Here is a 12,523-nt window from a genome sequence, read left to right on the forward strand (position 1 = left end):
CAGCCTTGCTGCTGGCTTTGGACACGTGAATTGAGTTTAGCTACAGAAGGTGCAGGAGCCTATTTTAATCTGCTGTCAGCACACCCAGCAGCCACCAGCGCTCCCGCTGGTGCCCAGCAGTACCTTCAGCTGGGAGGCACAGACCTACAGCCGAGCCTCCCCACAGAAGGCAGCAATTAAAAACTGAACTGCGAAGTCGGGCAGCAGCACTAAACACTACGCAAAGTGAAAAACACACACATTTTACACTGAGCTTTCGGATTACAGCACCCACAAGTCAGCTTCTTAAAATAAAAGTGACCTTTAATGAAGCTCTTGAAATGTGCTTTAATAATTAATACAAATTATAGATCAACAGCGTAAGAGTTCACCATTTCTTTGGAGAATTAACAAAAAAGTGTAATAAATCCTGTGCGTTTTTGTGAGGGAGAACAGGTGTGATGTCAATTGTCCCTTCAGAGTTTTTGCATCTGCCCATGAATGGGGAACAACGGGAAACTTCCACAGAGAGAGAAGAGGTGCAGGAGTCCAATAAGCCCCAAAAGCCAACTTTTAATATTGGGGAACATGCACAACAAGTTCCCTTCGTTAACAACCCAGCGTTGGTTACGAGCAAGGGCTCTGCAAAGATCAGTGCAGGGTTGACAGAGCTGAGCCCAGCACCAGAAATGAGGGAAGACGTGAACCGACGGGATAAAGCATTAAGGAAAGACCCAAACTAACTTGCGAGGAGGAGAGTGGGGCTCGCAAGGGATACAAGCCGTGTTTACAAGTCCTTCACACTCAAGATAAAGGCAAGGGAAATAACTACCCTCAGGCAGGCTTGTGAAGATACTTTATGTTTAATACATCTGAAAAGAATGCATATACAAAGAACTTAGACATGAAAAAGCATTGGTTCAACACTAATGAGTCTACAAGAAATCGGAATTTTGGAAGATGGAGAAGATTCCCTAAGTCTTAAAAAAAAAAAAAAAAAAACAACACACACACTTTGAATTTGCAAGCCAAAATATATTTTTGGTAAAATCCCTCCAACACTGCAGTCAGTCTGCGTAGGGACCCTGCACACGATCCTCAGCGGGCTGGAACCCATCTGACAGGTTCAAGATTACTTTCGAGCAAAATGCAGAACAAGGGGATTCCTTTAACTGGTCCCTACGTGGTGCCAAACTAAAGACTAGAACCCCCTTCCTGCAGTGCCTTCCTGACACAGGTCTGTCTTTCCACCCCTCCCTGAAGGACGCCAAGGCATCCAGTACGAGATGCACCACCAGGGCCAGCTCCAAAACTCGTCTTCACATACACCAGGTCCTTTCAGAGCGCCCAAACAGCAGTGTGTGTGTGTGCTGGTCACCGTAAGCGTTTCTCTAATCATTAAGGATTGGCAGAAGATGGATTTGTTAAAAGCCACCTGAATCAGCTGGGCACGCTTTAAAAGGTGCAGTTATTTCTTCAGCACGTGACAAAAAGCTCATCAAGTCAAATATGAAGGGAGAGACTGGCAACCTAGTTTCAAGTCTGATGGTGCATCCAGAGAAAGGATTCTCCTATTCCTAAGGCTTCATAACTTAGAGGATGGGGTAGAAATTCATGACCTGCACAGTAGAAAGCCAGGGGAAGAGATACAAGGCAACTTCAGAGGAGATGCAGATAAATTTTCTACACTCCTCCTTAGAGGAGCACCAGCTTGGGACGTTTTACTTTCCTGTATTTGTCTTTAGACCTAGAATCTGCTGCCAGCCAGGCTGCCGGCTGCTGAACAGCCCTACCAGTTCTTGAAACCAGAACCAAGTCTCGCCAGACTGGCGTAAGGGACAAGGCTTCAGTAAAACAGCCTAGAATTAGTCTGTTACAGAAAAAGTCATCACAAGCATGCCTGGATTTTAAACAAACAAAAAAAAATTAGAAATAGTAAACAAAATAAAAAACTAGTACTGATCAGTGTTTTCTGATAATACATAATTACTCAAAATTAACTAGTTAAACTGAATTGAGGGGGCACTGGGGAATAAACACTAACATTCTCATCTCACACAGGGATCGTGTGGGGGAGATGGGAGTGCAGGGCATTTGTCATTATTGCGAAAACAAATTTTTAAATTTGTATCTTTAGTTTGATTTAAACATTGCTTTTAGTATGACATCAAACACCAGCTTTGCAGAAGGGGCTCTGGAGGGACGTTCATAGCAGCACACACCTGCGGGTCTTCTTCGGCTCCGGAGGCTCCAGGGCAGCCAATATCGCTTCGTCAAATACATTCTTTAGGCCTTTCTGAAAAGGGGCAAAGAGAAAAAGGGGCAGTCTCATTTTTGAGTTTTCACACAAGCAAAAGCACAGAAAGCCAAGGGCAGACAAACCCCTCTAACAACGAACCGAGGTTTGTCTCTACAACTGCAGACTCTCTGTGCTCGGCTGCCCAAGCCGCGGTGCCGCCCTTCGCAGTTCCTTAGCGCAGCATCCCATTTTCCCAACAGGAACGCGCATCCTCCAAGACCAGACCAGTACACTTCACAAGGAGCAACACACACGTACCAAAGTCATGTCCTTAAGGTGTTTTGTTTTGTTGTTTTTTTTTTATGATTAGTTGGCTACTAACACGTTTCACATGCTAATGCCAAAGCAGAGGGTGCTGCATTCAAATGAAGAGCTGGATGTGGAGCACGACGGGTGCCGCAGCGCAGACACAGTGTGTCAGGGAGGAGAGGGACAAGGCAAGGAAGAGCAGGGACAAGGCAAACATGCAGCGATAAATGGGTGCGGGACCCGCTCTGGTGGGGCTGCCGGTCCCCAGCCCCCCGGGGTGGGAAGCGGCCAGGCTGAGCCCAGAAGCTGCGCAGGGTCTCGGAGGAGTGGGGATGGGAGGAGCAGGAAGCGGGGACCGTACAGTGCGTTAAAGTGTTAAACTGAAGCCAGAAAGTGCAAATCGGAATAAAGCTTCATCAGTCATTTATACAAACAACCGCAATTTTTAATTTCAAAATTTAAAGACAAGCTACAATTGATGTTTTCTCCTTAAAACAATAAAAATCAGAAGCATGAGAGTAAGAAGCAGCTTTACATCTTACAGTAACAGGCTTTAAGGATCTATTATTGAAATGAAGAGCTCTACCATGTTAGTGAAAGCAAGAATTTTTAACAGTTCATAAAGCAGTAGCAAGTACATTGATATTTCCTTCCCCCCAAGGACCGACAAATACTCCACTACAGCACAGACAGCCAAAGCAACAGCAACAGAACATCATCTCACTGCACACAGGAGAACCAGAAAACCCTTCACATTACAGCGTAACTTGCAGATCACCGTTCCATGTACTTTTGTCATGCAAATACAGTTAACAAGAGTCACAAGTAGAAATTGAGAAAAAACACGCATTGTTTCTTCCAGTTGGATTCAGGAAGATCAAACATCATGTCTCATTCTTTTTGATCTTTCTTTAAATAATGATGTAACCAAATCCTTTCCCCCACTAGCCTGAATTATTAAGCTACCCACATCTGGCAACCCAAGCAGCAGAGAGTTAAGCGAGTCCAGTTCATGTTCCACGGTCACAACGTTTTACTAAAGATCTTAAATATTTTCAGTCCAAGAGCTAATACAGAGGTTGCTCTGAGATGGTAAGCAGACACAACAGCTTTCAATCAAGGTGGTTTTATTCGGTTTTTTAACCAGGTTTCTACAGTAGTGGGACAGAGGAAGCAGCAGCAAGAGGGGAAGGAGAAAGTTTAGAATATACAGCACTTCCTTTTGGGCTGAGTTTCCGGAGGCTCGAGGGCAGCTAGGATAGCCTCATCAAACACATTCTTCAGACCTCTCTACAAGACAGAGGGGAGGAGAAAAAACAGCAGCCAGGTTAGAGGATTAGAGAAAAACAAGCAGATACAAAGAGCATTCAGGACAGACCAGGCTGAATTCACAGAGGCAGTAAACGGATTTACTTTGCAAAAACACAAAGTAGATCCTGGGAGGAAATCTCGATTAGGTGACCCAGAAGTCAACAGAGACAGACAGAAGGTGCGAGAGACCGAGTGAGACCAAAGGAACACCCAGAGGGGCAGAGGCACAAAGACGGGGTGGGAGGGACCGCACAAAAGCTGGTGGTTTCCACAGAACTGCTGAACACACACTGCGGGAGTTTACGGGGGACTGTGCCCAGTGGAGAGCAGTTTTGTCCCCCCACAGGATCCCAAAGGTCAGGTAAACCTTTTTTTGTCTCCCACTGTGGCTAACAGCATGTCAGACACATGGGCTCACTGCTCCCAGTTAGCCCAGTGGCAACCAGTCCAGAGCAAAGGCTCCAAACCACTCCTCTGCTTTGTGAATTCAGCCCCTGAATAACTGAAGATTTCCAGATGGCTGGGAAACCAGATCTGGGATGGAAGTGGTACCCCCCAGTACACCATCCTCATCCTCAGACACTGGCTGTCAGGCTTTGAAGCAGCAATGCAACACCTTCCCAGCGCAGCTGCTTCCACAGCGAGAGCCAGCTCGGAAACGGTGACTTCAGTTATTCAGCTCAGGTACCAAAGTGAGAATTAACCACTCACTCCAGTCACGGGAGGGCAGGAACAGGGTTAGGACTGGAATAACAGCGATCCCACACCAGGAGCAGTCAGAGCTGCAGGGAGCCTGCGGGGGTGACAGCGGGGCAGGAGGCACGGCAGGACACCCCAGTGTCACCGCTCCCACACCGCAAAGGGACACCAGCACCGAAACCTGGCTCAGGTTGTGCCAACTGGACTCGCCTAAATCTACCGTCCTGAGTGTGACCCTCAGAAATTCAGAACTGCTTTATCCCAGCCAAAGACAGACAGAAAAGCTTAAAGTACTTCCTGTAAACAATTGTAGTATTTGCAAAATTAAGATTCTTTTTTTTTTTTTTTAAATCATTCAAACATAACTGGTTTCTCCCTCACAGGTTAGACTGGACATATCCCTTTCAGAAGGTCTTTAATCTTGTTTTACCGAAGCACATACATGGGAGATCTGGAAGTCAATTCCATCTGGAAACATTTAAGTCCATCGTGTTACATGCAAGATTATACTTGAAAGACGAGAAGTTAAGGAAATCACCGGGTACAATCACTCTGTACATCCTCCCCAGCAACTTTTTTTTTTTTTTAATGAGTTGTAACCCAGGCTGACAAAAGAGCTACAGGCTGCAGATAAATAACGCCTGTGTGAAGTCTGAGCACTAATTAGATTTTCTTTCTCTGCAAGAATAAGACTGTAGTAATAAACTCAATTACGTACTGTTAGATAGATTAGGAATCCAGGCAGGGCAAGAGCCAAGAAAACATGCTTCCTTAATCCTCCTACTCAGGGACTCTTGTTTTCCCATTGCACAGGAGAAATTCATTTAAGAGAAGAGAATTTAGGATTTGTTTTGAAGGACTTGGCAAAAAAAAACAGAATGAGGGAAGAGGGAAAAAAAAAAACAGGACAGGGACAAAATTGTTGTGAAAATGGGATTGGGGTTAAAAGCCTGGATGGTACAAGAGTAACCACAGGAAGGGACCCGTGTTCGATGCCACCTCCACACCCCAGTTAAAGCAACACAGCTCCAGTGCTGCACTGGGGAGCGGGCTGAGTTCAGGCTCCCTGTACCCACTCTGTTCACATGCACTTTAAGACACTTCATAAATCTGTGTCAAAGCTGTCAACCCAGCATCAGGGGGAAAAAAGGAACAGAATTCAAAGTTCTCCCTGTGTTAGGCACCAGCACTGAGCTTCAGAAAGGCCACTCAGGCATTTAACTCCTAAGTGTAGAAGAAGCAACAATAATTCTACTTGTAACCTGTGTCAGTCACCTTTTCCCAAAAGCAAAGCGTTATCCCACTTTTTACAGTGCTATTGGGTGCTATTTGGAAGAGAAAAGTTGCAGACAGACACTGAAAGTGCCTCTGTCACAAACAGGGATTCCACAACCTGAAGAAAGGGGGGGTGGAACCGACTCCTCGGTCCTGCAGAGTCACCCAAACTCAAGGAGGAGATATTCTGGCTTCACAGAAAACATTCAAAAATTCCGCCTCTTACAACTCACCTAGTCCTTTCAGAACATTGGCTCTTCCACACAGACAAGCAAATTTTTCCTCCCAGGGGAAAAACAAACAAACAAACAAACATGCTCTGGCTCCTTGATTTTATCGTTACTTGCTACTGTGGTGTCAGAGTCATTTGTAAATTAGTTGGGAAGGAAGAAAGCCAGCCTGGACTGCAGTGAACTGTGTCGACTGAAGCCAAGGTAAAGAGAGCCTGAACTACCCAGCTGAGTCTAACCCAGCTACCACAGCATTGCCTGGCAGGTAGGAACGCCACCCTTCTGGCCAGGAGAGCCAGGAAAGACTTCTGCATTCAGCAGCTCCATCACTGCCGGGAACGTCAAACAACCCCTCACAGATAATCTACATTTGTGCTTGGCAGCTATCGCTGAAATAGCTGCTTTGTGAGGGGAGCTGACAACAAATGAGATGCAAACCCACTAGTCTTCCAGGTGAGAAGGCTCCTGAACCTTCCTCCCACACTACTCTCAATTCCTAACACCACCGATGGGTACAACAAGCACTAGTGCTCTGGAAGAAATTCAGGCTGAGCTTCCAAGTGCATAAAGCTGTTCTCTGTAACAGACACAGTTTAGTTTATCTGGAAATAAAAAGAATGGATAAACACCAAAATTTTTCATCATGTCAGCTCTTACTCAGGTGATTCTAAGTGCTTCCATTCAATTTGAGCAGAATAAACAAGGTGAATTTAAAGCTACAGAGGAAAGGGTCTCATACGGGACAGAGTCCTGGTATGTGCTTATCCCGGTAGCAGGTTCTAGTTGGCAGCAGAACTCAGATGTGCCAGACACCATCTGAAGTGGAATTTAGGGACTGAACTGATGTAAGAGAATTGGCTCAAGCACAAATAACCCTCAGCTGGCACACAGGCAGTGAGGAAGCGCAGCTGAGAGCACCTTTGGATGAGGGATTCCCAGGTGGAACTGAGGGTGCCCAGCCATGACACCTCCAGCACCAGCGTCCGGCACAAGTTCAAAAGCCTCTTCCTCCTCAGCAAATGCTCAGGGAAAGCTTTGTTACAAAAAAAAAAAAAAAAAAAAGAAAAAAAAAAGTCTCAGGATCCCAAATGGAAGAGTCAACATGCAATCCAGGCAAAAGGTGCGAGGTAAGCAGAACTTCAGCCTTCATGAAGTTCAGCAGGAAAGCTTCGTGCTCAAGATAGCGATGAATGCACACCGGGACTGGAAAGAGCAAGGGGCTTGGTACTGTGCGCCCCGAGTTCATGCACATCACATAGAGAAAAAATTCTGTACAGTGTAGCATTAAGGAAATTGCTAAAGAGTTGTAGTCAATTCTGCAAGGTTAGGCACGCAAAATTACGTTCCCAGAGCATCCACAGTGAAGGCACCAGGCTCCCACCCACCTCACCCTGGTGTTCCAAACCTGAAGGGGAAGGACAACCAGGTTTCCTGGCCTCAGATCAGCCGTTTCAGTTGGCTTTAGACTCATGTTCACAAGTTAATTCACACAACATCACAGTGTTTATGTCTTAAGAACTATTTCATTGTTATTTTCTCTTTCACCAGAACTTCCATCAAGGCGGACACAGGAAACAGCTCACCACTGACCGCACAGGAAGAGGAAGCAGCTCAAGTTCGAAGGCTTCTAGTCTTACAAGTGCCAGAATTGACTTTTCCCAGAGGTATTATTTTTTTTTTTCTTTGCCTGCTCTCTCCAGCAGGGAGCTGCATTCTGTGTCCTAACCCATTTACTGCCCGTATTTAGGTTTTCGATAGCTGTTTTCCTCCAGCAAACACAGCGAGAACACCCTCCTCCATCACCCCTACACTACACCTAACCTTCATGGGCTGCTTTGCTTTGTACCACTGCCAGCTCCTTGCACTTCAGAACCACAGGACGAAGAGAAAGCCACTGAGTCAACAGCAGAAACAGAACTTAGACCCTTTCACATCCATAGGGAGGTGGTTTTCCCCATAACTGAAAAAAGCGTGGAATATAAGCACACAAAAATGGTCAAAGACCGACTCTCACCTGCGTAAGTGCAGAGCATTCCACGTATTTGACAGCCTTCAGGTCCCGGGCCAGTTTTTCAGCCGTCTCTGGAGTTATGGGCTTCTGCTTGTTCTTGGCAAGTTTCTCAATTGTTGAGGGATCATCTCTTAGATCAATCTGGGTCCCAACAAGCAGGAAAGGAGTCTTTGGACAGTGGTGAGTAATTTCAGGTACCCACTAAAGACAGAGAAAACAGAATATTTGTTACTAACCACTTAAAGAGAACTCCTGACCTATTTCCAAAATCACCGCAGCAGCTCCCTTTTTTGATTTAGAGTTCGACCAACCTTTTCTTTCACATTTTCAAATGAAGAAGGAGACACCACTGAAAAACAGACCAGAAATACATCTGTCTGTGGATAGCTGAGGGGTCGTAATCTATCATAGTCTTCCTGACCTAAGAGAGGAGAAAATTAACACAGAATTAGACCCAGACAATGAAACACTGCCCTTTATGGGTACTTGGAATGCATGTTCCAGCACAATGGCATTAGTGTGATTAATCCTAACTCCTAAGCAAATACACATGCTCTGAACCCAAACATTCAAAAATCCTAGTTTTCAAATACAGAATTCATTCAGTTGCTGTGTAACAACAAGCTCCCTGAAGTCACAGGAGAGCTTGGAATTCTGATAGGAGCACGCTCAAATAAATGTTTAGATCAAGCACCCTCAGACTGTGTAAATAACACTTTCCTCAATTATAACGAAAAGTTGCAGAAGACAGATCTGGTTATAGATGAAATCTTCTGCACCTAGTCCATTCGTTATAAGTATTATGCCATCAAATTTCATTATCCTTCAAAAACCCTGCAGTTTGGGGGAGGGGCAGGAGAAATAGTTTTCTTCACTAGACTGTTCTGACCTACGCTCGCAAACATGAGCGAAGTATCCTCCACGCAGCGAGAGGAGGATGCTGCTGCTAGAGGCGAGTGTGTTGAGGCCACCCAGAAGCATTCCCCTAAAAACACAGCAAATTTCTGGCCCAGGCTGTGCTTCAGAGGCCACTGCGCTCCTCTGCCCACCAGAGAGCAGTCAGTCCCTGTAGGCACCACCAGCACTGACCCACCAGCCCCACTGCCCAAGCTCATTCCCCAACCTCCTCCTGCCCCAGTAACAGTTCTTGGAAACGGGGCCTGGCACTAGAGGAGCTGCTGCACTTGCTGACAACCAAATCAGAAACACTTGTTCAAAATGCCTCAGATTGCACCTGATGCTCTCCCACCCATCACACAGGACAAAGAGCTTGGGGATCTTGAAGGTGACTCAACACCTGGGATGTCTCACTAGAGGAAGATCTGCACTTTGGAGACAAGGGTCTAATCAGCTTGTTACAGCTGCCACTTGGCTGGAGCTGAGCACCGACCAAAATGCCTTGTGACTGTAAGAGACTACTCTAAAAAGCTTTGTTTTATAGTACAAGTTCAAAATAAGGACTTCTTTTTTCTTGACAGTTAGTAATAGGGGGTTTATCCACTGTTCTGTAACTTGTGCTGGCTGCTTAAATAGTAGCCAGCTAAATGCAGAAGTGCATTCTAAATGCAAAAAGCAGGCAAACCCTAACAAACAAAAGCTTCCACTGCAGCAGCCCAGCTCCGAAAGGAAAGCCTTTACACGCACAAGTGCATGAAGTCAGCTCCATGCACTAAAGCCACTTGGTAAGTTTTGAGAATTCCCAGCTGGATTCCTGCCCTCACGCTGACAGACAGTACAGGGATATGGGTAGAGAAGGCCCTCATGGAGCTCTCGCCTCTGCAGGGACCAGGATGCTGTAGCTGACACCCAGTAACACTGGTCCCCACACAGCTGTGAGGGAGGAGCCTCTTCTCTGCCTGCTCCTTATCCATGAACTAGGGAGTCTGCAATCACTAACACACAAATCACATTTAGGTGAAGAAAGTGAAGAATTGAAGCTATATTGTTTAACTGGAAGCATAAGAGCATTTCATTAATCAAGACACTAACGATGCATCTGTTAAGAATCCATCTGGAAACAGAACTTTAATCTACCAAGACAATTTAGGTAACAGCTCATCAACTAAGCTCTCTGGAAGGACACCCTGGAAGGAGAGCGTATAATATCCGATGCTGCCGTACCACTTCAGTATCGTTACCAGTTGGGGACTGGGTAACTAGCAGTTCAACCAGTTTCTACCCTTTCTTGCTAAATTTCTACGTGTGCAAAGCAGCATGTGTAGCTATTTAATCACTGTACGTTTCTGCAGCCAGAAATTAAGATACGGTCTAATAATCACAAAGAAGCGTGCAGATTTATTTTTAATTTTAAAAAAGCCCAGAGTGAGAGAGGTTTATGGAACTCCACACAACATCCTGACTCCATCCGTGTTACGAACACAGACACATGCCATGTGCACATCCAAGGTGTTCTAACATTAGCCATTCTGTCTTGAAATTTGGCCAAAAAATAGGCTATTTACTAAACAAAAACCACATACAATCCACAGATTTTATTCAACACAGTTTTCTCCTTTAATTCCATTTAAGCACATAAAAATCCCTTATCCTTCAGGTATCCCCCAGAATAGAGGTGAGAGTTTGAAACTTGTCATTTGGTGTCACAAAATAAAACAGCCCTACAGGAAGTGGAAGGTTTTCTTGTTTTGTGTTGGGTTTGGGGTAGTTTTATTTTTAGATAAACTTTATTTAAATAAACTCAAAGGTCAGGAAAGAAGAATCAAGAAAGATTTTTCTCTTTCATGAAAAAAAAAAGAACCAACTGTATGTCTTTGTGTTTAATATCATTTCAACTAAATCTTGGGCAGTTACGACACAAGCACTTGATTTCTCACCTGCAGTATCAAAGAGGCCTAGGGTGTAAGGCTCTCCTCCAATCATCACCGTTACAGCATAGTTATCAAAAACCTGGTGAGAAAGAGAAAAAAAAAAAGCACATTTAAGAGGATGCGAATAAGGCATCTTTCAAACCATGTCCTACTCACCTTGCCAGAGCACTGCAGATTGGTACAAGAGTGATCTGCCCAGGATCAGAGAAGCCATCAGGCTGACAGCGCTGTTCCCGTTATGGCTGTTAATGGGACAATTCCATTTGGAACAGGGACACCAGAGCTGTCTCCATGAGGTATCTCAGGAACAGACACACTGGGAACACCACTGCACAGAGCAGGGAAAACACACCTGCAACCACTCCTGCCCGTAACTGCAGAGGTTTCCCACACAGCCACAGAAATCCCAACCTGCACTCTCAGCCTGACACAGTAACACGTCCCCACAACGACACCGCTGATGAACTTCAGCCTGGCCCTTCAGGGCACAGAGCTCCGGGGCTGCTGCTCACAGGACAGAGGGGTCTGGAGTTTGCCTGTCTGACCATCTACAGAATTCAATAGAGTCCTGTCTTCAATAAGAATTTATCCTCCATCTTTGGAGGAAGTGATACAGTTCATCAAAATCAGTCCGTGCCAAATCCACTCTCAATCTAAATGGAAAATCCAGCTCCAGAGCCCAAGTTCCACTGTCTCTGTACAGCACCTGGCACAACCGTCCCGTCTCACAGGCAGACCTGCCTCACGGGGCAGCCAGCGCAACCAAAAAGCCTTCCCCGGTAACTTGTTTCCAACATAGCTGAGCATAAGGACCTTCCCAAAGCCTTCTCCTTCAACACCCACATGCTCAGCACTAAGAGTACGAACAGTGACCTCAGACAATATAATTTCAATAATCACTTTATCTTCAGAACCACAATAGACAGTGTTTCAGGAAGCGCCTTTGGCAAAAAATCCTTCCCACCAAAAACCCCAAGCGCCTGTCCCTGCACTCGGGGCTGCAGGTCACTCGGAGACAGGCCGGATCTGGAATACGAACAGGGAAGCTCTGCTTCAACACAAAACCAAAGCCTGAGCAGCTCCCGCAGCTGAAAAAAACCACACCACTGAAGAGGCCAGCAGCCATCTCACAAGCTCTTCATGGAAGCAGGGAGGGAGGGACATGGAGAAATAAGCCGTCACATGCATCTACCAACAGGGCTTTAGGAAGAGCTTAGGTCCTTGAGAAAATCCCACTAAAAACTGATATAAGACCGGCAAGACAGCACTTCAGAGCTGAACTTCCAAGAGTTCCCATCCTTCTCCTTCCCATCCGACTGCCCTGGCTAAAGCCATACCTGACACCACGCTAATTTCTTCCACTTTTCACAAGTGGCAGCAACCGAGACAGCAGCTACGGCCCCAGAAACATCAGCTAGAAGTCAACTCTCACGCTGTTTTGGATTAGCATTCAGGATTTTAAAATATTGCGAGAGATTTCTCCACTCATCTCCATTACCTGCAGCCCAATCCTTTACACGCTGCCCTGCCTTTGCCTTATTGAACGCCCCAGAAAGCATCCACCTACAAGGAAGACCTTCAGGCTGGAGGAGGGTGGAAGGCATTTCCCAGAGCACGTTCAATATACCACAGCTTCAAGACC

The 12,523-nt window shown here is 45.8% G+C and overlaps 1 protein-coding gene across 2 annotated transcripts in view; it reads right to left on the bottom strand.

The window, feature by feature from the left end:
* Positions 1-293: 293 nt before the first annotated feature.
* Positions 294-12,523, bottom strand: part of CDC42 (cell division cycle 42) — a 28,644-nt gene continuing 16,414 nt past the window's right edge. Inside the window, exons 3-6 of one of the 2 annotated variants that reach the window (XM_074161711.1) lie at positions 10,888-10,960; positions 8,365-8,474; positions 8,057-8,254; positions 294-2,275 (exon numbers count right to left, since the gene is read on the bottom strand). In XM_074161711.1, the coding sequence (XP_074017812.1) occupies positions 2,186-2,275; positions 8,057-8,254; positions 8,365-8,474; positions 10,888-10,960 (471 nt within the window). In that variant the 3' untranslated portion in view covers positions 294-2,185. Of the gene's footprint in view, positions 2,276-3,640; positions 3,818-8,056; positions 8,255-8,364; positions 8,475-10,887; positions 10,961-12,523 lie in introns of those variants that run through there. The other variant, XM_074161712.1, reaches the window with a different exon arrangement.

Source organism: Numenius arquata, chromosome 20 (assembly GCF_964106895.1).
Source record: "Numenius arquata chromosome 20, bNumArq3.hap1.1, whole genome shotgun sequence".
NCBI classification, from domain to species: Eukaryota; Metazoa; Chordata; class Aves; order Charadriiformes; family Scolopacidae; genus Numenius; species Numenius arquata.